The sequence below is a fragment of the Canis lupus genome, chromosome 6, assembly GCF_003254725.2.
Source record: "Canis lupus dingo isolate Sandy chromosome 6, ASM325472v2, whole genome shotgun sequence".
In the NCBI taxonomy this organism is placed as follows: domain Eukaryota; kingdom Metazoa; phylum Chordata; class Mammalia; order Carnivora; family Canidae; genus Canis; species Canis lupus.
In genome coordinates, this window is record NC_064248.1 from 74,214,799 (window position 1) to 74,242,406 (window position 27,608).

General features: G+C 37.6%; 1 protein-coding gene and 1 long non-coding RNA gene across 3 annotated transcripts in view; one reads left to right on the forward strand and one right to left on the reverse strand.

Annotated features, from left to right (window-relative positions):
• NEGR1 (neuronal growth regulator 1) overlaps positions 1-27,608 on the forward strand; it is an 813,773-nt gene that overhangs the window by 597,382 nt on the left and 188,783 nt on the right. For both annotated transcript variants that reach the window (XM_025417983.3, XM_049111800.1), the window contains exon 5: positions 27,009-27,129. In XM_025417983.3, the coding sequence (XP_025273768.1) occupies positions 27,009-27,129 (121 nt within the window). The remainder of the gene's footprint in view (positions 1-27,008; positions 27,130-27,608) is intronic.
• On the reverse strand, positions 744-27,106 carry LOC112641055 (uncharacterized). Its single transcript, XR_003124450.3, has 3 exons — positions 26,974-27,106; positions 1,475-1,553; positions 744-1,271 (listed from the first exon to the last, which is right to left on the reverse strand). It is a non-coding gene; the product is annotated as an uncharacterized LOC112641055 (long non-coding RNA).

Sequence of the window (27,608 nt, forward strand, 5' to 3'; positions counted from 1 at the left end):
TTTTCTGTTTACTCACACAGTACTCTGAGCACAGGCATATATGGCAAAGAAAATGAACGTGCATTCCCTTTGACACCATGCTCCCCGCACACGAGAGGCTCCAGCTCTCCTGTGAAGATGTGAATGTGGAGTAGAGCTCATTTTAACTCCTAGTGTATTTTACTCCTTCCACCTGTAACAGGTGCAATGAAGATGAGGACCGCTGTTAAAAACTAGAAGTCATCTTTTCCCCCTCAGTATTTAGGCACTGTGGTATTATCTAGGAAAAGATTCTGAATATGGGGAACAAAGGGATTCGTAAAGGTTCCAGAAAATACTAACCGCTATGCCTGGAAACCTCTTGGGGAATGCCACAGTATGTTAATAATGGCTTTCTCTGAGAACATGAAGGGTTATAAAATGCAAAGGTTTAGCACCTATAAGATGGTAGCCATTAAGGGTGTGACCTCAGACATCTTAGCTCTCTCTGTCTCAGGTGCAAAATAGAAATCATGATAAATGGTTATGGAATTGTGAAAGTTAAATGAGTTGGCATATGAAGAGGGCTTAGAATAATTCCCGGCTTGGAGTAAGTGCTCAGTCTATGCTAGTTCTGGTCATGGACCTTGTCTTTCATTGGGGTAGGATATAATTGACTAATTTTTAATTTTCTGTCCTCCTATGGGCTGGCTCGTCTGGGAAATTGTGAGAAGATGAAGAATGACTCTGTTCTTATCACCGTGTAACGTACATCCTACTCAGAGAATCAAACATCAAACAGAAATTCTTGTTTCTGAGTTCCTTTCTTGAGCCAGACGCTTGCTAAATGCTTTATTTTCATGATCTAATCTTCACAGCAGCTCTACAGTGAAGGTGTTATTCCCATTTTACCAATGAGTAAACAGGATTATGGAGGTTAGGGAAATTGCTCAAAGACTCATAAAGAATTTAAATCCATTCCAAAGCTGCATGATGTGGCCCCAAGTGCTCACAAAGGTCCCAAGTGATCCACAAGATGAGAACACGCGGGAGGGACGGAGGGAGGATGTCTTTCTGGAAGAATTTAGCTGGGCTTCAAAGAAGAAGTGGTATCTTCGTTGAGATGAAAAGAATATTCTCTCATGATGAAATTAATTGAGCGGAGATAGCCATGTCCAGACTGCTTGTAGAATGATCTATGTTTATCTATGTAATGAAAATGTCTGAGTCCCACAGATCTGCATTTGAATCTAATTTGTCAGCTAAGTGAACTTAGGAAGGTTACTTAACCTCTCTAACTGCAGCTTTTTCATCTGTAAGATAAAAATAAAAAGGCATCAGACAGTGTGGTTCTTAAGTAAGATAAAGCATTTAAGAACTTTGTTGTCTCCGACACATAGTTTATGCTTAATTTAGATTAATTACCATTATTAGTATTTGTCTGGGGTCTGTATGAGTGAGGAGAGATTGGATTTATGAGGCTTGGAGACAGTGACTTCTGCAAGTCTCTACCAACCTTATTATTCGGCGATTCCTCTTTTTTTTTTTTTCTCTTCCCTTCATCCTCGTCCTCTTCTTTATTTCTTCTCTTTCTCCTAGAGAAAAAAAAAAAAAATATATATATATATAATGTTGATTGACTATATTGACACCAATGGGAGTGCTTCCCTTGTTTTAATTTCATCACAATTAGCATTACATAGAGTATGTGAAGTTTTATTGAGAGTTTTTTTATACGATTTCTATGGACAGTGAACATTTAGATTTTTCTTCTCTTCTTACTACCATGCTATCAATAGAAATCAGAATGCATAAAACCAAATTACATACTTAGAGATAGTCCTCACCCTGAAGTCCATCTCATTTAAAACAAGCACTCCTTTAATTTTATGTTAGGATATTTTATTTTTGGATGATCACGGATTGTTGAACATATAATCAAACAGTCGTATGGGAAAGGCTTAACTCTTTGAAATGAGCAGAATTTGTTCTATTAAATCTGTAAATACCCTAAAGTTCTGTGACATATAAATTACTTAACAAATATTTGTTTCCAAAAAACTTGGAGCTTGACACTATGTAGTACTGTGCCGGCGTATTGGTCAGTTTAGATATGCTCACGAGGGGGAGGCCATATCAAAGCAGGTCACATCAGTGGGATGTGTGAGATTTATCCAGTCTGTTACTAGCATCCCATGACTTCGGGGAATGTTGAAAAACCTTTGTTTTTTTCTCCTCTGTCATAAAAAGGGAGACCTAGAACAAATCTCGATTGGTACTCCTCATTCCGTGAGATAAATTACCTACTCCTGTTCCCCTACTCCTGTTCCCCATATAAATGCTTGTAAGGACCTGTATTCATGTCCCTGACCTCAAAGAATTGGGCTACTGTTATAGAAACAGGACCTTGGGTATATGATAAAAGATCACTAAAGAGCTCTAAGCACATGAATACTGTCCAACCTACTGATGAGTAGAACACGTATTTTACATTTGTGGCCCAAATCTCCATAACATTCAGTTAAAAAATAATTATTTTTGTAATTTTTTTAAAATGACAAACAATATGGTGGCCAATTCAAAATAGTGTAGGCATTCTATAAAATCAGATACAAATATATTGTGAATGTCTGGAAGGTATTTTTTGATGATGTCTCTCAGAAAACATTGAAATCTGATAGAATCTTAGGGAATCTTCTCTCAAAATAGAGAAGCTTGGCTTTTGATGACAATGATTTAGTGCTATTTCCTGTCAATCCATCATCCCAGGATAAGCCTAGTCTTAACAGTAATTCCAATCTCCCATAGATTCACTCCTCGCATGGAAGTCAATTTACCTTTGCCTTTCAAACAAACAAACAAAAAAATTTCTACCATTTTGATAATAAAAAATAAAAGATATAAAGAGAAAATGGTTTAATAAAGACTAGAAAGGTATGAAATATACATAAAAGAACTTCCAGATAATTAATTTCCCTGAAACCAATTAGAAATCGAAATGATTTTATGTCTCTTGAATTTTTTATTTCTTCTATTATTTAGTTTCTCTTTAGACAAAACCAAAAATAACCATTCTCAGAACTGACTATAATACACATTAAACAAAATATTTAGTTGTTTCCAGGTCTACCACAACGCTACCACTCCACGAATTTCTATTCAGAAAATATTTAAAGGGTATGAATAATTCATCTATATTTGTGTAATACAGATCATTATATGTACATGAGAAAGAGGAAGAGCACTTTTAAGATACCAGTTACTTCTTTTTTTAAATTGTATTTATTTACTTGAGAGAGAGAAAGAGAACACAAGCAGGGGGAGGGCAGAGGGACAAGCAGACACCCTGCTGAGCAGGGAGCCTGATGTGGGGCTCCATCCCACGACCCTGGGGTCATGACCTGAGCCAAAGTCAGATGCTTAACCAACCGAGCCACCCAGATGCCCCACTAATTACTTTTATCTGTGACTTGATTTGTCCCCAAGTGTTTGTTGGCTTTTTCTTTTTCTTTTTTTAAGGGATCCCTGGGTGGCGCAGTGGTTTGGCGCCTGCCTTTGGCCCAGGGCGCGATCCTGGAGACCCGGGATCGAGTCCCATGTCGGGCTCCCTGCATGGAGCCTGCTTCTCCCTCTGCCTGTGTCTCTGCCTCTCTCTCTCTCTCTGTGACTATCATAAACAAATAAAAATTAAAAAAAATAAAATCTTTATAAAAAAAAAACAAAACACATTTTCCACTTTTATACAATGTTATTTTTCCTGGGGCAAGAATGTAAAATATTTGTTAGCAACCAATATACTATTTGAGTCATAGAACTTACTCAATATGAAAGATTCATAAAGTGCAGTGTAACGAAGTAGGAGACACCAGTTTTTTTAAAAGTTGCCTCTCAATCCTGCAGTCTTAGGCCTTTCCATGGCATTAATTTGCACCTTTGACTCCAACATTCATCTCCCACGCCAGCCTTCTCTGGGCCCTAGACCTTTCTGCCCATCTCTTCATCTGTTAGTGATGCTTCATCCGTTAGTGACATTTCAAAAGCGTCTCAAACTTGGTGTGTTCCCAAACTGAACTTAGGTTCCCATGCGCCTTCTATCATCACCCATTTGCATTGTTTTCTTCTGTCACGATCATCCATCCAATTGTGCTGGCCAAAGATCCAGGAGTAATTTTCAACATCCCCATCTTTCTCTCTCCTCGTACCCAATCTATTACTAACCCTGTCCGTTTTACCCTCTCAAATCGTGTTCTCAAATCCTTTCTCATCTTACATCTCTACCACTGGTAGGTAGTCTACTTCTATACCTTGACCTTGACCTTGATTACTATAATCCGTTCCCTACTCTTCTCTCCCATCTTCTCTGTCTCTCCTCCAATATTAGATTTACTCCACAGCCAAAATGATAACTTGTTTTATTTTTTTAAAGGGGTAACAGGAGAGGTGCTTGTTTTGTTTTTGAGCTAGAATAACTAATGCACGTCTCCCTTTTGTGAAGTCCTGACTGAGAGCAGTTGAAACCAGGTATCCTTTTCTCCCCTAAATCACTGTCTTTAGGCTTTCAGTACGCCATGTTCCTCCTTAAGATTTATTTGTACTGGCCCTACCATTTAATTAGCCTGGATTCCTTTTTTTTTTTTTTTTTTTTTCCCTTCTTCTATTCACCCATTGCTCCTCCATTATGATTGAAACAAGTATTTTGTATCCTTCCATTTTTTTTCCTTAACTTCACGAGCAAACTCAATCAATCCCTTATTTCTGCCCAGGCCTTTTTAAAACTGACTTTTTAAAAGGCAGTATTGTTATTGAATTCTTTCTCTACCTCCATCTAAGAAGATAGAATATTCTCTTCATAATAAGGTTTCTGATTTCTTTTTATTCTTATGTATCAATGAAATCTAAGACTCTTCTCTGGATGAAGCAATGATTTGGATCTCAGCAATCCGAAGGCATTTCCTAAGCCTATTTTAATGATTAATATTTAATTAATAAGTCCAGACTCGAGACAGTAGTGGGAAATAACCCATAAGGACCTATGGACAAGCCTCGTGTTTCAGAGGTTAGCCCCTTCAGAGTTTCCTCTTTTAGTTCTGACATAAATTCAAAATGTAAAAGAGAAACAAAATTTGTGGCAGCTGAACTAGCAGTTTCTACCTATTTGGGAATTTAGGATCTCTGCAGTCAAGAGGATCTGGCCTTTCACCTTGCATACTTGGCTGAAAATCACATTAGAAGTATGAAAGATGCCACCTTATGAATGTGACCAGACTACTTGGGTTTGTTTGTTTGTTTTTGTTTTTTAAAGATTTTATGTATTGATTCATGAGAGACACACAGAGAGGCAGAGACACAAGCAGAGGGAGAAGCAGACAACCCAGAGGGAACCCGATGCGGGACTCGATCCCAGGACCCCAGGATCATGACCTGAGCCAAAGGCAGTTGCTCAACCACTGAGCCACCCAGGTGGCCCATGACCTGGCCATCTTTGCCAGTAGAGTTCAAAGTTAAGCCTCAGCAGGCTACACGTCGTAGCCAGCTTGGCTGGTGCCTGCCAAGGCCCCCTAGTGCTGCCTGTGTTTGCCATAGTTGGCCTGGCATATTGCTCTAGCACTTGGCTAAGGCCACCCACTGGGCCCACCTGTTCTTTGCTTAAATCCAATCACGGTCTGCCTGCTTACTCGGGCTACTCATGTTAAAAATGGCTCCACTATATGATATTTCTGCTTTCCCGTATCATAAAAGTCCTTCTCCTAGGACAAGTATCTAGGACAAAGGCCCACAAGCTGATTATGAATGTCCCATATGACCCACACCTAAGATCTAAGTCTGCATTTTTTGGTCAGAGCAGTTCAAAGACAATCACATAACTATTAAAAATTACCCACAGAGTTACCTGTAATTCCAGGTGCAAAATAACTTGGCCCTTCCAAAAACCTCTTTATCTGAATGCTTATATTGCTCCTTAAATCCATCTAGGATGTCTGTTCCTCAAGGATTCTAGCCCAATGCCCTGGATTGTAACACTCACAAAAAGTGAACTTATCTCCCACTTAAAGACACAACTGGAAAATCATAGACCTCTCCACATGGGCTGCCTGCTTTTGGAAAACTCCTTCATGGAGTTACTGAGCAGAATATTTATGTCCTGCTGAGAAACAGCTACCCAAGGGTAAAGGGAGAGAAGCGTCAACCTGTAATAATCATTCCTCTTCTACACTTGAAAATTTCAGCTACTCTTTCTTCTTTGTGTAGGAGTGAGCATGTGGGTAGGAAAAAAACAAATATACTAAATCGAAATCCTTTGTATGAGAATGAATATTTCTTCCCAATTCCCAGTTGAGTTAATCCTTTCTCTTAGCACTTCCCATTCCTCTGGAAACTTCCATAGTTCAACCCTTGACTACTTTCCATTTTTCTTGAAACTTCCATAGTTCAGCCCTTGACTGCTAAACTGAACCGAGCCAGTTCCTACAATTTTAGACTCAAACTCCTCCAGTCCACCTTACCTGCAATATAATTACTCAAGATTCAACTAGCACCAAAGAAAAAGTGCCAGCAGTACACGTAATGGGCCTTTGAAATCACTCAGTAAAAGTTTGAAGCACAACCATCAGATCATTGACTGCCCAGGGACTTTAATATATATTTATTGAAGAGATGACAAAGCATTTCGATGGCATCCACCAGTGACAGGGAACCCCAGATATCAAGAAGCACTGAGTACATTAATGAGTAAGAGAACAGACACTATACAGTTTGGCACAAGCTCAATGTCAGTTATTTAAGATTTCAGAATTAAATCTTGTTAGAGGGATCCCTGGGTGGCGCAGCGGTTTGGCGCCTGCCTTTGGCCCAGGGCGTGATCCTGGAGACCCGGGATCGAATCCCACATCAGGCTCCCAGTGCATGGAGCCTGCTTCTCCCTCTGCCTGTGTCTCTGCCTCTCTCTCTCTCTCTGTGACTATCATAAATAAATAAAAAAAATAAATAAAATAAAAAAAAAATAAAATAAATAAATAAATCTTGTTAGAAATATTTTAAAAGAGGTTTGTAGTTATGCTTATTTCTTAACCAAATATCTTATTAATTAATTCATGAAATTAAATAGTCAGAGAATCTTGTCATGAAAACACTTACTGGGTTGATAGGAAGTTTCACCTGTCAGTTCATTATGTTCCCTTCCCCCGCAGGCACAGCCTACTAAACGAAAAATAATCTCGAAAGAGCTTTCCCATAAGTCAATAGGCTATACGGTAGGCAAGCTATAATTCACTCATCTATTCTCTCAGATTACAAAGATTTATTATGTGTAAGGCATAGTTTAGCTACTAAGGCCATAACATAGTAAGCGATGTGCAATAAATACTCAATAAATATTTGCTATTTACAGAAAAAAAAAAGATAACTATGGAATAAATTCTACCTTAGAGACTATAATGTACTAAAGGAGATAGTAGCATTACTTTTGAAATAATGACACCCTATATTACTACATAGTATGTATATTTTTCTGTATATAATCATACAACTTGCATAAAATAATACAATGACTTTTTATTAATAATACAGAAATTCAACAAAATCAATTAATATGTGTAAATAAGTGTCATACAAGTCTATAGATGATTGTTTTCATAAAAGTAATTCAAAGAGTGAACTATTGATTCCAGTGCATGGTAAACAATAAGATAGTATATGAGATCATTATATCTATATCATAAGTGGTCAACTAATAGCAAATTAATGGTTTTTAATTTAAAAATAATTTTCTATTTTTTTATTTTATTATTTTCAAAATCTATGCACATGTATACATATATACTTATATATGTATAAGTAAATGTATAAGTAAATTTAATTTTCATTAAATAAATGAAAATCTAATACATATATGCCTACATAATTATATATGTACATGCACACAAACCACATTTATCAGTGGATAAATTATACTGGAGGACTTTCAAGAAGATAAATATTAGCTACAGACATTGCTCTGCGAAATAAATAATCACTTTTGGGGTCCCTGGGTGGCTCAGTGGTTGAGCGTCTGCCTTGGGCTCAGGTCGTGATCCCAGGGTCCTGGGATCAAGTCCCACATTGGGCTCCCAGCAGGGAACCTGCTTCTCCCTCTGCCTGTGTCTTGCCTCTCTCTCCGTGTCTCTCATGAATAAATAAATAAAATCTTCAAAAACTAAAAAAAAAAAAAAAAAAAAAAATCACTTTGAATCAGGGTGGCAGTAACATTTGTGTGAGAGTGTTTCACATTTTTAAATTTTCAAATGCTCTTTATATGCCAGCTTTCCTTGTAGTCTTTCTTTATATACAACTTCCTCCTTGGATTGCAACAAGTCTTTGAGGTAGGCATGTGTCATCCCTGTATACAGAGGAAGGAATTAAAGCTTTAAAATGTTATATTTACCCAGCATCCCTCAACTAGTAACTGGTCAAAATCTAAGATCCTAAATGAATTCTTAACACAAAGCTCTTAACTGCTGCACTATATAAAGGAATTTTTCAGATAAAAACCTCCTCACTCATTCTTGTCTGATCTTTGTCTTTCCGATCCCCCTTTGTTCTTTGAAAGTAAATATTACCTGGGTTAGGAATAAGACCATCTAGAATCCAAAAATATAGACTTCATCTGACAAAGTGGTAATTTCATTCACATTCAAGTTTTTGTTATCTTTATTTCCCTCTAAGTGAATATGAATTTTTACAAGAAAACCTTATTACCATCCTAATTATCAATTAACATGTATTGATGGCCCACTTGAAACAGAGCCCTGTACTAAATTTTAAGGATGGAAAATAAATCTGGAGCTGCTGTGTTTTGATTTTTTTTTCAATATGAACAATTTGGCAAAGAATTAACGTCTAAGACTTGTGGAAATACATTTTGCCAAATGGAAAAAAAATTCTTGTTGATGGTAGACAGTTGTTCTTAATGTTTACAAAATATGAGAATCATTATTTTTTAAATGCATATCTTTACATTTAGGATATGCATAAGGTAACATTCCCTAGCTATTTGTACCCTAGCAGAAAGCATCTGATCATCTGACCTTGGGCTCCCTTGTTGAAATGTCTTAACAGGCCTAAAATCTTTTAAATAATTAAGAAAAATAATAATACTTTAACATTTTTAAATGAGCTTGTCTAGCTATGAAATAAGTTAAGAAAAATAAAATTTGATGAGAATTGGCAAAAAAGCAAAAACATGGGCACCGTTCTTTGTCATTTACAATTAATTCCACACAAATATTTGTTTAATCAGACAATGTGGTTAATCACCAAGGTGAAAATGAAAGTTACCAACACTAAATGCTGGTATAAAAGTTAATAAATTCAGTTCATAATCATTATGCACATGCTAGTTATAATAATTTACTGTCCATACCAAATCTTTATAAGCATTGTAATTAAATATAAAATGCTCATTAGAATTATAATGAGTAATTAGGGCAACATAACTAATATGCATGAAAGTCCCAAAGCTCATTAAAATGTTAAAAGACAAAACCTGCTCTACCTAGTGTTTTTGCATATTTTCTATAGCTAAATGAATGCTAGTAGAGTCTGTGCATTGTTTTACCATTTTTGGTTTTTATGAATTATGCATTTAAAATGCCCTGGAAACATTTGGTTCAGTTACCAAACGCAGACTTATTTCCATTTTGGACGGAGCTAACACCCAAACCACACATGCACGCACACACCCCACAAAATCACATTGAAATAGTTTTATTTAATGCCATTACTAAGCCACCTCATAGGATTACTTGAGCAGGAAAAACATAATAACTGTGATGGGCCATTATTTTATGGGATACATAGTGGGATGCATTGGAAGGAGCTTGAGATAATAGACTCAATGGGGAGCATTATCTTGACCAGTCTTTACACTTTTTACACTACAATCATACTCATCTCCCACTGTGAATTTCCATTTTAAAAAATAGTGAACTCAAATTCAGGCAGAAATGCTAAACTGAGCACTTAGCCAAGATGACAAAGAAGCAGCATATACTACAACTTCTAATATCGTTCTGAAATCCATCTGCCCGTGTCTCTTATAAACAGTGTCCAGTATGCCCAGTATACACAGATCAACTTTCTAGTCTAAATTATAGTCCCCATTCATCTGCAGTTTCACTTTCGAGGGTTTCAGTAACCCATGGTCACCCATAGTCTGGAAGTACATGATCCTTCTTCTGACCTGTGATCAGAAGGTCTTAGTACCTTACACTAGATCACATTACTGACATTATTCACCTCACTTCATCTCATCACAGAGGCATTTATCATTAATAGGAAGAATAATGGTGGGTACGGTATGATAAGTTATTTTGAGAAAGACCATATTCATGTAACCTTTATTACAGTATTGTCATTACAGCTCTATTATTATTTATTATCATTAATGTTTTACTGTCTTTATTCTTAAACTTTATCACAGGTATGTAGAAATGGGGAAAAACATAGCCTACTTGGGGTTCCATCCCGTCCAAGATTTCAGGCATCCACTGGAGGTTGTGACATGTATGACCCATGGATAAGGAGGGATGGTACTCAGATCTTACAACTTATACAAGTGAATAAATTGTCTGGACTCATATATGTGTTTCACATTCAACTAATAACAAAGACTTGAGGTCAAAATAAATACTCATTTCCTTAGCAAGTATATCCATTTATTTGATCAAAATAGACCCCTTTATGTCTAGAATGTACAACTTCTTCAGAGAAATTTTTAGTGTCAGATTAAATTTTAGGTGAAATATGCCCAGAATTTTTTCTATTTCCATATCCCTACTCACTAAACATTAATTTATTAAAAAAATTCTTTAAGAAATGTACATTTTAGGAAATGCCATTGATACCAATATTTGGCCATGTAGTATGTATGCGTTTAAGCATCACTTACGTACTACGTGAACATAATAAGCCCATTAACACCGAATGTAACTCATTAAAATTTAACTATATTACACTGAAAAAGCCTAGAGTGTAAATTTTAGTAATATCATAGAATCACAGTATTCCATAGAGTTCATTCATTCATCACATTCATTTATTCAATGAACATTTTTGAAGTGTCTCATTTTCCTCCTATTAGGCTAGGCCTTGGAGAAACACAAAAGTTTATGACACTTTATTAGCCAGTTCCTAATTTCACTAGAGCCCTGAGCTCATCTAGGAACCATTTTAATATATTCCTTGACCAATCGCAATGAGTGTGTTAATGAATAACAGAACAGACAAAAACTCAGAATAAATATTGAATCAGGGTGCAGGTGTCCCGGCGTTTCATTGCATCTGTATCTTTGACTCCTAACTCTGGGAAACGAACTAGGGGTGGTGGAAGGGGAGGTGGGCGGGGGGGTGGGGGTGACTGGGTGACGGTCACTGAGGTGGGCACCTGACGGGATGAGCACTGGGTGTTATTATATATGTTGACAAATTGAACACCAATAAAAAATAAATGTATTAAAAAAATATTGAGTCAGTGGATGACATATGACCATGGAAAAATCTCTCCCAATTCTCAAATGTGCCTCATTTTCAGCAGCTGAAGAAGTCAGGAGTCCTTCTCTGGTGGATCCTCCATATCCACCTTTCCGGGAGATCTAATAACGCCTTCCTGACATGCTGCCTTGCCACGGCACTTGGTTTGTGTAGTACTTGGCTATCCTTGTGGTTTCCACAGCAGCTCTGCTCTCTGCTGTAGACCTTCAGTCCGATATCCCTCACGTTAAATCACCCTGGAATCCACAATTCATTTCAGACCACTCTCTTTCCTTAGCAGAAGATGTAACAGACTTCCTTTCTCCAGGCAGACCCATGGAGCTCTCTTTAGCTTTGGTATGAAAGAGACTTGGAGCCTGAATGGCTTTGGAAAATTCTACCTACCTATAAGTAATGGTCTGGATGATTCCTTGGCAGTATTATCTCCCATCCTCCCCTAAACGTAGGTGGAGTATTTCCCAGCCCCATTGATGACAGCCTTGACTATATGACTGCTTTGACTAATGGGCGTTACAGATACAAAAGAGAGTAAGACACATGAGGGAGAGATCGGTGTTGATGCTTGTCACTAAGTCATAGTGGTTGTTACACCGTATTACTGTGGCAATGGCTGAGTAGAACAGGGCATAAGTGTAAAGTTTATCTGTGATGGTTTCTGAATCACAGTATTTGGGGGGATGTGATAGAAACACTGCTTAGTTGAATTTTTTTCTACAACTCAGCTGCCCAGCTGTATTGTATTTAAGTGCTGAGTTGTATAATGTTGCATGCGATACTGCATAACATGTAAAAATGAAGCACTAAAATTAACCACTTAATTTCAGACAATTTATTATAAATCATATTGAAGTACTCTAAGGAATACATTAAATTTACATATATAATATATAAATATAGCACATTTCTATATAAGCATATAAAACATATTTATTAAATATTAAACATATATATACACACACATAGTTATATATTAACCTAATTCAGTATGAAAGGATGAAAAACCACAAGGTATTATTATATAGTAAAACTTACCAAAAACACTAAGGTGATATATTTGGACACATTGCACTGTTCATTTTACAGGCACACAATATTAGAGGTATTTTTAAAAGATCCTATTTATTTATTTGAGAGAGAGTAAGAGAGAACATGAGCAGTGGGGAGAGAGAGAGAAGCAGGCTCCCTGCTGAGTAGGGAGCCCGATGTGGGGCTCGATCCCAAGACCCCAGGATCGTGACCTGAGCCGAAGGCAGACCCTCAACCAACTGAGCCACCCAGGTATGCCCCAAATTAGAGATTTTAAACATAGAAATGATAACGGTACAGAAACTTTCTACTCAGCAAAGAGAAATGACAGTAGGACACCTGCCTTGGCTTACATCAAGATAGACCATATTTTTGTAACAGAGAATTGAACAGTCGTTGTAGTTTTTACTCATCCCATAGTGATAATACAACTTTTTTTTTTTTTGTATCGAGTACCTACCATGTGCCAGCCACTAGTCTAGGATACATCGTTGAACGAAACAAGACTGTTTCCTCATGGACTGTACCCTCCAGGGGGGAAAAAGAGACGCTCAGCAAGTGGAGAAGTCCATATATACTACGTCAGAGGGACATTGTCGGTACAGAGCCCAGTGAGGGTGGTTAAGAAGGAAGGGGTTGGAGGGTGAGGGGATGGTAGAGCTACTTTATACAGAGGGACTGGGAGGCCCTCTTCAATGTGGGGGAATTGGAGGCGAGGAGGATGCAAGCACAAAATGGAGATTGTCTGAAGGGTGAGGATTTCAGACCGGGAGTACCAAGTAATAAGAACCTAAAGCAGAGACATTGGTAAATGTTCATGACCATCAGGGGGTTCAGCGTGGCCCGAGAAGACCAGGCAAGACAGGGAGCGCACAGAAATGTGGTCAGAGAGAAGGCGGGAGGATCAGATCGTGTAGGGTTTTGGGGACCACTGTCCTGAACTTGACTTGTATTCTGGATGGACGTGGACGCCGGGGCGCGGTTGTGTGTGGGAGTGGGAATGAGGACTTGGCGGGTGGTAGCAGAAACACGCCGGCTGCCCCACGGAGAATGGCCAGCACGGGGGGCAAGGGCACAAGCGGGGGCCACTGGAGAAGCCTCCGGTGTCTCCAGCCAGGGGGAGTGTTGGCTCGCACCTGCAGGACAGCTATGGGGTGGTGAGGAGTGATAAGATGCATTTTAAAGGCAGAATTTACAAGATTTCAGTCTCTCGAGACTTGGAAATGTTTCGTAATGACATTGATGAAACGGCAATAGCAACTGTTCATCAAATGCACAGATAAGCTTTGCAGGATGAGAGCAATAAATAGTGAGAAATCCAGCGATTTTGACATAAGAGGCAGTAAATAAGATTGAGATTATAAGGAGGGTATCAGCTGCATTTTAGGCATATATATATTTCTGAGAAGAGGAAAGAGCCTAAACATTTTCTCTAATAATTTATTTATGTGCTACTCTGGCTGACATGGAAGTTCTTATTTGTCAGTCAGACTTTCCCTTTCCTGACACACCCTTCAGTTGTCAAATTACTTTTGCTGTTAGGCAGAGTTTTCTCATACCACGTTTTATTTAATCATTTTAGGAAGGATGACATTTTTTTCCCCTTGTTAAACATTCTCAGTTTCAAAAACATCCATACTGTTGTTCCTGAAAATTACAGTTTTTCCTGCCATCCTCCTCCCATATCTTCTTATTTCTCTAAGATGTATTATTTGTAGGTAAATGTCTCTCCTACTTTATGTCTTCTTATTCTTCTGCTCTTAGGTACTCCTTACCGTGTTTGTTCTGATCTAGCCTCCTTTCTCCGTAAGTAGAAGTGGCTGAGACTGTGTTTTTCAGATGGGAAGAAAAATTACCTCTCAATTCTACAACGAGGATCACTTCCTGCTCTGTCGTTTTTCTCCTTGTTCGTCAGTTCAGAGCAAGTCGATGGGTAAAGCACATCTGCTTCACAGTCATGACCCCCGTTGCTTTACTCGTTGAACCATACCGAAATTCTAGAACGGTACAAACTCCAGGATGCGGGCCTGAGCACACAGCTGATTACCACTTCAAAATAGATGGAGAAGTGGAAGTGGTTCACTTTCGTGTTCATTTCCTTACTAGGGAATCTAGGCATATAGTTTTGAAAATGTCATTCGCTTAACACACTCCCCGTAGTCTTGCTAGACTTCCAACATTCACCCTCATGCATTTGAGGGCATCAGGCAAGAAGAAATGGGTAGTTTACAACTAGATTTCTCTAATACAACGTTTGTCTCTTAATTTCCCTTTTTTCCTTTTTTTTCTAGCTACTCAGAGCCTTTCTTTTCTCTTCCTCCAAGACAGTGTGTTTGGAAAGTAATCCTTTGGAATACATTAGCAATATGAATTATTCATTTTTCAGAACTAAATAATTTTAATAACTGAATTCTAATCAACTTTTTTAATGTGCTATTTTAAGATTATTGAAGGCTACAGAAACAAGAAGAAATAATAAACCATTTAGTCAACTAAGAAATAGAATCCAGTGATTATTCTGCAGAGGGCAGAAGTCATACCAGCCCAAGACTCCCTGGTGCCTTCAGGTTCACTAGTAGGTTTTTGGAGGAAGCTGGCCCTGAAATCAGAAGGAGACTTGATCTGTTGAGAATTAGCCTGAGGAAACCCTCCACCCGTGTTTTCCCCACCGATTACCAAGTACAGCCTTTGGTGTCATTTTTTACATTGATTGGCTGCAAAAACCATAAATTTATATATGTCTAGTTTATTTCTATTCTGACAGATTGATTCTGATCTTTGAAAATGTACCATGACTTAAGACATACCAATAAACACAATAGAAGCTTAAGTAACGTATCTTGACTGATTCATCGAACAAGAAGGTTTTCCCCATGAGAAAAATTCCCAGGAATATTTTCATGTTTTATAAGTAATCTAAAGACAGCATCCGAATGCTTCTAATCTTTATTTTGGAAGGATTCAGTAAGACATGATCTTTATATCAGGAAGTTCATAATAGCTTCAACATGAAAAGAATGCATGTGCACATTTAGGGACTCCGAAAGTTTGTGCTGATGGACAACTTGTGTTGCAAGATCACACGTGCTGAGAATAGAGATGCCTTCGGAGAGTCCCAGCTTCAAAATTCTCGCAAACTGGTCCACTGTATCCAAATCAATCACATTCAGCTATAATTTCAGCATGACTGACAACAGAGAAGAGATCAAATCATGAATAAAGTCTAAAGAAAGAAAGTTTGGTGAACAGCTAGGAAAACAGTGAACCATTTAATTCCTATTGATACAGCTGGTGGCCCAATAAATCTCAGACATATTTTACAGTGGATGCATCACTGAAGTGAGCATTGCTGACTATAAGGGGACAGCTACTGCAGGCTGTGATTTCAGTGCTGCTGACCCTTGCCCAAAGCACGCTATGAATGAGTTATGCCGAAGCACCAACAGACTCCTCATTAGACAACCCTTTCTCGCCTTATTGTTCTTTTATCTACTTCTTCATGAGTCACAGGCCACCCAACCATCCATCCTTCAAGGCCTCTTGCAGATGTGTGCTCACAATCAACACAATATCAGAGCATTCACACCACCATATAAATGACTAATGCAACCTTAAATATAGTTAACCTCCTTGAAAGCGTGAAATACTCTAATAGCATTAAGCCATGACTTTAGGAAAAGAATCCCTTATTTTGTACTTTTAAACAATGCACAGATTGTTCTTTGCCTGTCTAGGGGGCCAGTGCAAGCGCCTTCACCAATGCCCCTAAGATCAGACTTCATCTGTAGCTGTATGTCTTAGCTCTGGAATTTTGTTTACAAAATACTTTGCTTTTTATGCACCTGTGCAAATGCAAGGGAGTCAGAGATCACAGTTTAGTCAACTAGGATGGATATCGAGCCTTTAATGAAACCACTGAAGTCAATTTCGTGTGAAATTCATGCGAATTTAATGTGAAATTCCACTTTTCATTGTCTTTCATATGAAAGACAAAATGATCTCATCATAAGCTTAACTGAATCGATACATTGATCTTTTATATGCCCTAACACATAATGTATGTCCACAATTGCATATTTTTCTAGAAGGAACTCATTTGATGTTTTAGCACATTATCGAACCTAAGCCTCTTACTTGTTGATCGTTGAGAAATTAAGATGAGATCTACCACAAATGTCCTTTTTGGTTAACTGCAATTAAAAAGCAGGGTATGGATGGATTTCTGGGAGAGTAAAAGTTATACTGATATAGCTTTTAATTACATTAATCAGTCACTTGCTTACAAGACAATGAATTTCTGAAAAATTAGTTCCCTTTCGATCCATATCTTATCATGATCTCATGTTCTTAAAGGGAGCATAGCTCTCATCTCCTATCCACTGGTAGTAATACCTGTTTAATGGTAGCTAATGTTTTTATTGGCTGCTAACTCAGTGCCAAACACTAAGGTAAACACTTTTCATGAAGTTTTTTGTTGTTGTTTTTGTTTTTAATTCCAGTGTAGTTAATATACAGTGTTATATGAGTTTCAGTTGTATAATTTAGCAATTTGAGAATTCCATGTATTACTCAGTGCTTATCAAGATATGTGTGCTCTTAATCCCCTTCACCTATTTTGCCCATCCCCTACTCACCCCTCTGGGAACTATCTCTTTGTTTTCTATAGTTAAGTGTCTGTTTTATTGGTTTGTCTCTCTCTCTCTTTTTTTTTTTTTTTCTTTTGTTCACTTGTTTGGTCTCTTAAATTCCACACATGAGTGAAATCATATGGTATTTGTCTCCCTTGATGGGCTTATTGACTTAATATTATATTTTCTAGCTCCATCCATGTTGTTGCAAATGGCAAGATTTCATTATTCTTTGGCTGTATAATATTCCATTTATATATATATATATATATATAGTCCATTTTTTATATATGTGACTGTATAGAAATATATTCACACACACACACACACCACATTTTCTTTATCCACTCATCTATATGGCCATTTGGGCTACTTCCATAATTTAGCTATTGTAAATGATGCTGCAATAAACATTGGGGTAAATGTATCCTTTTGAATTAATATTTTGGTATTCTTTTTTTTTTTTTTTTTTTTTTTTTTGGTATTCTTTAAGGAAACATCCAGTAATGGGATTCCTGAATATCAGGGTAGTTCTATTCTTAATGTTTTGAGGGGGCTCCACACAGTCTTCCACAGTGACTTCACTAGTTTGCGTTCCTACCAGCAGTGCAGGAGCGTTCTTTTTTCTCCAGATCCTCATCAACACTTGTCTCTTGAGCTTTTGATTTTAGCCATTCTGACAGGTATGAGATGATATGTCATGGTTTTGATTTGTATTTCCCTGATGATGAGTGATGTTGAGCGTCACTTCATGTGTCTGTCGGCCCTCTGTGTCTTCTTTGGAGAAATGTCTGTTCATGTCTTCTGCTCATTTTTTAACTGGATAATTTGGGTTTGGGGTGTTGTATGAGTGCTTTATATATTTTGGATACTGACCCTTTATCAGATATCATTTGCAAATATCTTATCCCATTCAGTAGGTTGTCTTTAGCTTTTTTGGTCATTTCCTTTGCTGTTCAGAAGCATTTTGTTTTGATGAAATCTCAATGGTTTGTTTTCCCTTGCCTCGGGAGACGTATTTAGAAAGATGTTATTATGACCAATGTCAGAGAAATTACTGCCTGTGCTCTCTTCTAGGATTTCTTATACTTTCAGGTCTCCAATTTAGATTCTTAATCCACTTTGAGTTTATTTTTGTGTATGGTGTGAGAAAGTGGTCCGGTTTCATTCTTTTGCCTGTAGCTGTCCAGTTTTCCCAACACTTTGAAGACACTACCTTTCTCTCGGTGCATATTCTTGCCTTCTTTCTTGACGATTAATTGACCCTAAAATTGTGGGTTTATTTCTGGGCCTCTATGAAGTGTTTTATGTTGTCTATACAGCCGTCCCTGAAGTAGGCACTATTTATTTTACGGATGAAAAAACTGGAACTTAGAAGGGTGAAGTAACTCAGATAGTGAATGTTACAACCACTTTTGTTTGACTGCAAAGAAAAGCCTTTTCACTGCACTATTTTGTGACTGTGTAAATGTTTAAGGTCTTGGGGAAGCTGGAGGTACATTACAAACTGTATTATTTCCATCCCCTGTGAAAACTGGGCAGAGGTGTTATTCAATGTGAAAGTCCTTTAGGTCACAAAGATTATTTTTCAACTGTATTTCAGTGATTTGATTCTTTAAAAAATCTGACTGCATAAACTATTTTTTAATTTTTTTCTCTTAGCAATAAGATGGAGTTTTTAGCTTTCTTTAAGATCCAATTAGTCCATAAAGCGAGGACATATTTGCTTCATGGAAAGGGTTTATTGACCTTGTGATCCATTTCTGTGAGATCTATGACAGCCTTTGAGAGATTGTCATTATTCCTACCCTAAGGTGCAACCTGTCTTCAAGGAAGACATTTTTCAACTATCATCATCCTCATCCGTAACAATTGTGTATTGAGCACATCCTATATGATGTGTTCTCTGGTAGGTACTGGAAGCCTTAAATTTTTTTCAAAGACTGTTTATTTGACTAAGGCTTCTTTGGTGTAGCTCACAAGTTCTAGAATTTCAAACAAGGTCAACATGCTTATTTACCACAGTGTTTTCCTACATACTTCTGTAGGACAGACTTCCTCACGATTTACTTCTCTTTACTATTCCTCACTCTTCTTTTTTGCTGTAATTCTTTAATATGGCACCTTCGTCATTGTCCATCATTCTGAGGGAGAGGGATGGTGTCAAATTTGTTTGCCTTTGGAACTATAAGGTTTCATTTGAACTACCTTAATTCACTAAGGCTATTGAAAGAATTCTTGGATTCATTCATCTTTTTGATAACAGGACTTTGTACAAAACCAAAGCTCCCACTGAGAATGACAAGAGAGGAAGAAGGTCTTTGTGGCTATTGTCATGTAACTAAGAAAACTTGAATCTTGATTAGGCTTATTGGGTGCCAAGTGCAGAGGTTCTGTTGCTTGCACCTGCAGAGCCTGGAGTTTTGGATGAAGAACCTTTAATTATCTTCATCCTGAAATGACTGGCTAAACAATGAATGGAAATAATCCCACTGAGTAAATGAAAAGGGAAGACTCCTCTTTTATGAGCATCTAATCACACAGGTGTTAAATACCCCTTCTTGACCCTTTCACTGCTGGCTTTTCCCAACATCCGTTCTTTGCTGTTCCCCACATCCATCTAGTAATACTTCTCTAAAATTAACTCATTTCAGTATACAATTGCTTCAGCTTACAGCTATATACAATTTGATATAAGGGCAGTATTTTGAAATTTCAGCAGTGCACACAAATCCATCTATTCCAAAGGATGCCATTGTACTTATGAATTTGAGATGCTCAAGTAATCAGTTTCTTTGCTACTTTGGTGTAATTGAAAGAAGCTGCATCTAAGCAAAACAAAAATGGTCTTTCTGGAAAGAAAAACAGTTCCAGAAACACAAACGCATGCAGATGCCTACCTTTACACTCCCATTCCCTGTAAAAGAAACTTACACTACTGGGTCATGGCCGAAATTCATAGAGCAATGGGGTATGATGGTAAAAAGAAATAGGTTCTGGGAGCAATCATTCAGATTTTACCATTTGGTTATCTCTTCTAGGAAGGGTTCAATATGATTTCTTAAAACAATGTATTTTTGGTGGAAAATGAGTGTTTTGTACAACTTAGCTAAGCATACTTATAATTCATTGTTATAGCTCCAGTTTGATAATTAATCATAGTTGTTGTAAGGTATATATTTCTGGCAAATAAATGACTATATATTTATGATGCAAATAACTGTGGCCTTTTCCCCACATAAAATTCATGAGTGCATTATACTTCATGAGCACATAGAAACCTGTTTAACCAGGGATGATTGTTGACCTGAATAGTAATAAATCACATAACATAGGATGTGGACTAGTCCTTAGACATCTACAAGTCCCACTGTCCAACATACCCAGATCATATCCAAAAACATATTAGCCCCACAGGACTTTAATATAGAATCTTCTACAGGGACACTTGGGATGGCTCAGCAGTCGAGCATCTGCCTTCAGCGAAGGGTGTGATCCCGGGTCCAGGGATTGAGTCCCGCATCGGGCTCCCTGTGAGAGCCTGCTTCTCCCTCTGCCTGTGTCTCTGTCTTTCTCTCTGTGTTTCTCATGAATAAATGAATAAAATATTTAAAAAAAAAACTTTTGCAATTCCATGGTCTCATAAGTTTGGAAAAAGCTTCATACTAAAAAATATTCATAAGACATACATGTACGTCACAGTCTCTGAGATGTGCTCTAGAAAAGAAACCTGCTGGGTATAATCAGACATTTTTGTCTCCATAGAATTCTTCTATTTATACAAAGTAATAGAGTTCAGAATGGTATAAACTTGGAATTTCACTAAAAATGTCCTGTCACTGCCAGTTAACTGAAATGAGTTGACTCAGGTCCAATGTGACCAATGATCTATTTAATTAAATTTTCTCTAAATTCCTTCCTTTTTTATGGATTGGCCAATGGCTTTCTCATCATCCTAAAAATTACTACAATAGCCTCCTAGCACTTCTGCAGTTCTGTTTCCCTTCCTGCCTCTCTGCAGACCATGATCTACTCAGCAGCCAAAGAATATTTATAAAAAGTTAATCAAGCCATGTCTCTCTGCTCAAAATCTCTAAAACCTCATCTCCTTGGAACAAAATTCAAAGGCTTTACCATGGGCTACCAGACTCTACAGAATCTGAGCCCCACCTGCCTGCCCAATTTTCTCTTCTGGATTCTTCCTCTCACTTATCTGCTCAGGCCATGATGACTGTTTGCTGCTACTTAAACCTTTAAGAATGTTTCCATCTCAAACATGCTCTCTCAACTCAAGGCCTATTTCTTTTCTGTTTCCTTTTCATATGTTACTGCAGACAACCACATGATTCCTTTTCTCTATTTCTCTATTTCTCTAATTTTCTGCTCAAATGTTGCCTTATCAATAAGGAGCTCCGTGACCGCACCACATAAAACAATATATCTCAGGATTCCTTTTTCTTTTATTCTGCTCAATTCTCATCTTAGTTCATACAGCTTTTTTACTACTTATTTATTTACTTTTTGTACATGCATGCACACACATACACACACACCTCAAAAATGTTAACCCTATGAGGCAAGAATACCATTTTTTAAATTAACATAGTCCCTAATAAAAATATTTAATTGATAAAGGAATGAAGAATATAGGTGGATGAATCCGCTTTTTTTTTTTTTTGAATAGTCATTTTTAAGAGAGGTAGAAGAATATGGAAAGGGCTCATTCATGTCTCCAAGAAAAATCAATAGAGCCTTCAAGTTCAAGTGTATAATTTTAACCTCAAAATGAAATCTACATCAGACTCCCCTCTCCATATTGATTACCCATAGCCCTTTAATTCCCTAACACAAAAAAATGTTCTTAGGACTTTTTCTTACAAACAGTGTTAATTCTTGACTCATTCTTCATGTATGCTTCCATATGACATTTTAGGTCTCTTTCCATTTTCAGTGTCCATTATAGCAGCCTGTGAACCTCTAGACAACAGGATCATGTCCCTTTAACTTGTGTGGTAAAGCACCTAGTGTTGAGCCATATGCACAAAGAACTGCATAAAAGCCTTTTAATGACAAATTAGATTTTATTTCGGTTCATTACGCATGGGTTTTCAGGCAATGTTCCGGATTTCATGGTTTTGTTTATAATGAGTCATGGCCCCCTTGACAAACAAGAGAGTAATTAAACTAACCAGGTTATCAATAGAAGCTTGTGATGGATCTCCTGTTGCATATGGTTATTTCATCTTCAATAATAGTTGGATATTATAAAAGATTATGGCCTCTGAGTGCGACAGGGAGAGAAAGAGATTAAAGCCTATGAGAGCAAGAGTGGAAATATAATCCTACCTATGCCTCTCACAAGCAAAAATGTGTCATAATAATTGACAAATAAGTGGGATTTTATTTATAGATGTCTTTTGTATATTTTATTGCCTTTTATGGGGAGATGGGATTTTTGCTTTATAAAGATAATTAAATTTATTAAATGATTGCTTATATGAGACAGAGTGTGTGTGTATATATATATATTTGTGTATATATATGTACATATATATACACAAATTCATAGGCCTATACACATACAGATATATACATACATATATAATATATTAACATATCTACATATATATACTACATATATAAATATATAAATGGGCATGTGTATTATCTCATAGCATTTTCTTCAAATATGTTTGGCAACATTTTTTTATTATTTTTTCATCAAGTTATTAGCAAGCACTTTAATAAAAATAATATTTCTTTACAAGTTTCTTTCCAGAACTATAAACTGAACTTTTACTATTAAGAATAAAAATACCACAGAGAAATAGAGGTGTTATAATTTCAAAGTGAAGTATCACCTTTAAAAGAAAATGATGAATTTCCTAGAGTATTTTTAAAAGGAAAGGCAATGTTCTGTTGTAAGGGTGTTTACAGTTTTCACATTCACTGCATATTGAAAAATCATTAAACTCTGTATTTTTTTATTGCTTTCTAAAGAAACTTAAATATATCCAGGGTGCACACTTAACTCAGGTCATTTATCTGAATGAATTAGTATTTGCATTTTCAAGGTTCCTGTTGTGTTAAACACTTTCCTATAGTGTTATTTAAAATATGTAGTACGTTAAAAAGATGGATAGAAGAGAAAATATTTATGAAAATAGATATGCATATAAACTCCTAGAAGATACCAGAGGAGAAAATCTAGATGACCTTGGAATGGGTGATGTCTTTTTAGCTGCAACACCAAAAGCCATACATAATCCATAGAAGAAATAATTGATAAGATGAACTTCATTACAATTAGAAATTTCAGCTCTGTGAAACACACTGTTAAGAATATGAAAACATAAGGTACAGACTGGGGGAAAGTACTTGTAAAAGGCACATCAGATAAAGGATGGTTATCCAAAATTCACAAAGAACTCTTAAACCTCAACCCAATTAAATAAGAATATAAACAACCCAATTAAAAAATGGGCCAAACACTTTAACAGAAACTTCTCCAAAGATACACAGATGGCAATTAAGTATATGAAAAAATGTTCCACATCAAATAATGAGATACCACTACACAATTAATAGAATGACCAAAATCTGGAACACCGATGGCCCCAAGTGCTGATGAGGTTGTGGAGCAAAAAGAGCACTCATACATCGCTGGTAGAAATGCAAAATGATAGAGCCACTTTGGAAAATAGTTTGTAGTTTCTTATAAGACTAAACATAACTTTGTCATGTGATCCAACAATTGCACTCCTTGGTATTTACCCAAAGGAACTTAAAACTTACATACGCAAAGCTTGTGCGTGGGTGTTTAGGAAGCTGCATTTCTAATTACCAGTGCTTGGAAGCAAACAAGATACTTTTAAGTAAGTGAATGGATAAATAAACTGTGGTACTTCCAAATGATGGAATATCATTCAAGTGCTAGGAAGAATTGATCTTTCAAGCCATGAGAGGACATTGGAGGAACCGTAAATGCATTACACTCAGTGATAGAAGCCAGTCTGTAAAGGTTACATGCTCTGTGATTACAACAATATAACAGTCTGAAAATGCAGAACCTTGGAGACAATAAAAAGATCAGTGGTTTCCAGGGTGGCGGGGTGGTAGAGATTAATAGGCAGAGAACACAGAAGATTTTTAGGGCAGTGAAAATAATTTGTACCATATCATAATGACAGATATATGTCATTAAGTTTTTGTCTAAACCCATAGGATATACAACCCCAAGAAGGAGACCTAATGTAAACTATGGATTTTAGATGATCGTGAGGTGTCGATGTAGGTTCATCAGCTGAGACAAAGGTACTGCTGTGGTAGGGAACGTCCATACAGAGAGGCTAGGCATGGATTGGGGCAAGGGGTATATGGGCTATCTCTGTACCTTCCACTCAGTTTTGTGTGAACAGACATTGCTCTAAAAAATAAAATCTATTAAAAGACAATGACACCTGCATACAGCTCCTAATGTTTCTCTCCCAAACTCATCAACTAATTATCTTACCCATCTCAGGCGAAGGGTAGTCTAACCTTCCAGTGAAGCCAAATGAAGTCACCCTGGACTCCTGGTTTTTGTTTGTTCATTTTTTACTATGTTAGGAAAATCCCATTGGCTTCAATTTCACAACAGACTCCAAAGCCAGTTACTTTTCCTACCCCCAGTGCTACCCCCCTAATCTGAGCTACCAGCATCACTCGCCTTGCTTCCTGCAACAGCTTCCTGTGAGTGCTCAGCTTCCCTCCTGGCCTCACTATCATGTTTTCTCAACACAACACCCAAAATACCTTTGAAAAAAAAGCTAGATTATATCTCTCTTCCATAGTCATTCACCATTTTGCTCAGAGTAAAGCCAAGTCCTTAAAATGGCCCTCAGGGTCCTATCTGATCTCTATCCTTTGGCCCCAAGTATTAGTCAGGGTTCTCCAGAGAACCCGAACCAGTAACCTGTGTGTGTGTGTCTACGTCCATATAGAAATAAGTCTATATATGGTGTGGATGTATACATATACTTATATGCATAAAACCTACAGATATCTAGATAGATACACACATACATATTTACACGTATCTACCTACTTACACACACACAAAGAGATTATGTTATCAGGAATAGCTCACATGAGGTTGAGGAGGCCCCTGAATTACTGTCTGCAAGTGAAAACTCAGGTAAGCCAGTGGTATAGCTCAGTCCAAGTCTGAAGGCTTGAGAACCAGGGGAGCCAGTGGTGTGAATCTCAGTCTGAGAGCAGAAGACCAGTGTTTTACCTCCAACAGTCGGGTAAGGAAGGGGGGCATTTCTCCCTTCCTCTGCCTCTTGTTCTGGTCAGGCCTTCAATGGACTCTGTGGTATGCATACACTTCACTGAGTCCACTGATCTGAATGTTATTTCCTACAGAACCAGACACACCCAGAAAGAGCAAATACCCTGACGCTGTGACACAGTCAAGTTGACGCAAATTTAATCATCACACTCCATCTCTCGATAATCCTCCTTCTTTTTCCTTTCCTTCAGCCACATGGTTATCTTTGTTATTTTTCAAGCAAGTCAGGCTTGCCTCAGCCTCAGGGCCTCACTGCAAGCTCTTCTCTCTTCCTGAAAGGCTCTTTCTCTGGATATCCACAGAGCAAACTCACTCATCTACATCTAGTCTTTACGTAAATCTCACTTTCTCAATAAATCTTCCTCAGATTACCTTACATAGAACTATAATCTATTCCTTGCTCAGACTCCTCTTATCCTGCCCTAATTTTTATTTATCATCTCTATTATCACTGTCTAATGTTTTATTTGAATTACTTATTTTATTTACTGCTTATAATCTGTCTCCCCTTCCCTCCCTCCATCTAGAACATAGACTTCATCACATCCGGGAATTGCACTGCTTTGTGCCTTGAGAAATGCCTGGTGTGTGTTGATGGCTCAACAACTATTTGATAAGTAAAGGAGTGGCTATATTAGAAAGAAGCTTTTTAAGCATCATTTTGTGGGTTTTGATTTCTGAACATGAACCAGATACTCACCCTGCCTTCAGGCAGCTAACAAACAAGCCTGGCATTCCCATAAATAATTACCATACAAGATGGAAAGCAATGGGATGAGAGATTTAGATAAACTATTTCGAGACTGGAAAGCTATTTTCAACCGGAGCAACAGGAAAGAGAATGGAGACGCCTAATTGAGCCTAAATCTGTAGAAATGGAAAAGAATAGCATTCCGGGTAGAAGAAACAACCCCCCAAAAAAACACTAATGTGCTAAAGTGCAGGAAGTAGGCAGAAGAAAACACAGAATAATGGAAGAGCTGAGGCTTTGAGTCAATGTGCCTAAGTCAGTATGCCCCTACTAAGCCCAAATTCTTCAGCTAAGTAGCTGTGTGACGTTAGATAAATTATTTAACCTCTCTGAGCTTCCAGTTTTCACATTTATGATGTTGGGATAATCCCATCTAGCTTACAGTATTACCCTGAGGAAATCCTGAACATAATGCACCTAGCCCAGTGACTGGCTCCCAGTGATCACTCAATAAATGAGAGCTATTATGGGACTGTAGTCTGACTGGAGTACAGATGAAGTGTTCCCCTCAACAATGCCATTTTTCCAACAGGAAGCAAGGCCAAAATGTATTGCATTTACTGTGCACTCCTTGGGAACATTCATCTATTGTCCAACTTGAAAAATGAAGCTGAAAATGACTAGTCTTGTATTAGAAGCATAAAACACTGAAAATGTGATGCATTGGCCTATCAGGCACAAGATTGCTTTGAATATAGAAGGAATAAAAATATATGTGTGTTATATTTTTGCTGCAGATTAGTTTCACTTACCCACTGGTTTCTTGCTTTGTTTGTTTCTTTTTCAGTCGCTCCTACGATTCAGGAAATTAAATCTGGCACCGTGGCCCCGGGACGCAGTGGATTGATAAGATGCGAAGGTGCAGGTGTGCCGCCTCCGGCCTTTGAATGGTACAAAGGAGAGAAGAAGTAAGGACTTTGTGATTATTACTGTGTTTCCAGCACTTTGAGCTAATGTGTTTGTGTTTCAGATACTTACTTGAAACCATTTTTTTTTTAACTGGCTTGAATGATTCTCAGCAGCCTCCTCGAAGGCAGGCAAACCAAAGGGGCTCACCTGAGAGGGAGGAGTAGCTAATAGCATCTAGAAGAAATGTCCACTTTGGTTTTCTATGATCTCAGGGAGGCCACTGATGCATTTTGCTTCTTCTCCTCCTTTCGGACCCAGCACACGGTTGCTCTTGCTGGCAACCATGTTTACTTGGGAAGTAAACCAGCTTTTAAAGGACTTGGGCACAGCTTTCCTGAGAGCACTCCAGAAGCAATCAGAGCTGCTGCCTTTGCCTCGCTTCCTTGAGAAGTCTCAACCCTTTCACCTGCCTTACTCTCCCGCGAGGCGTTTTAACATTGCATTGTATAGAACGCTGTGTTTTAGATATTTTATCACT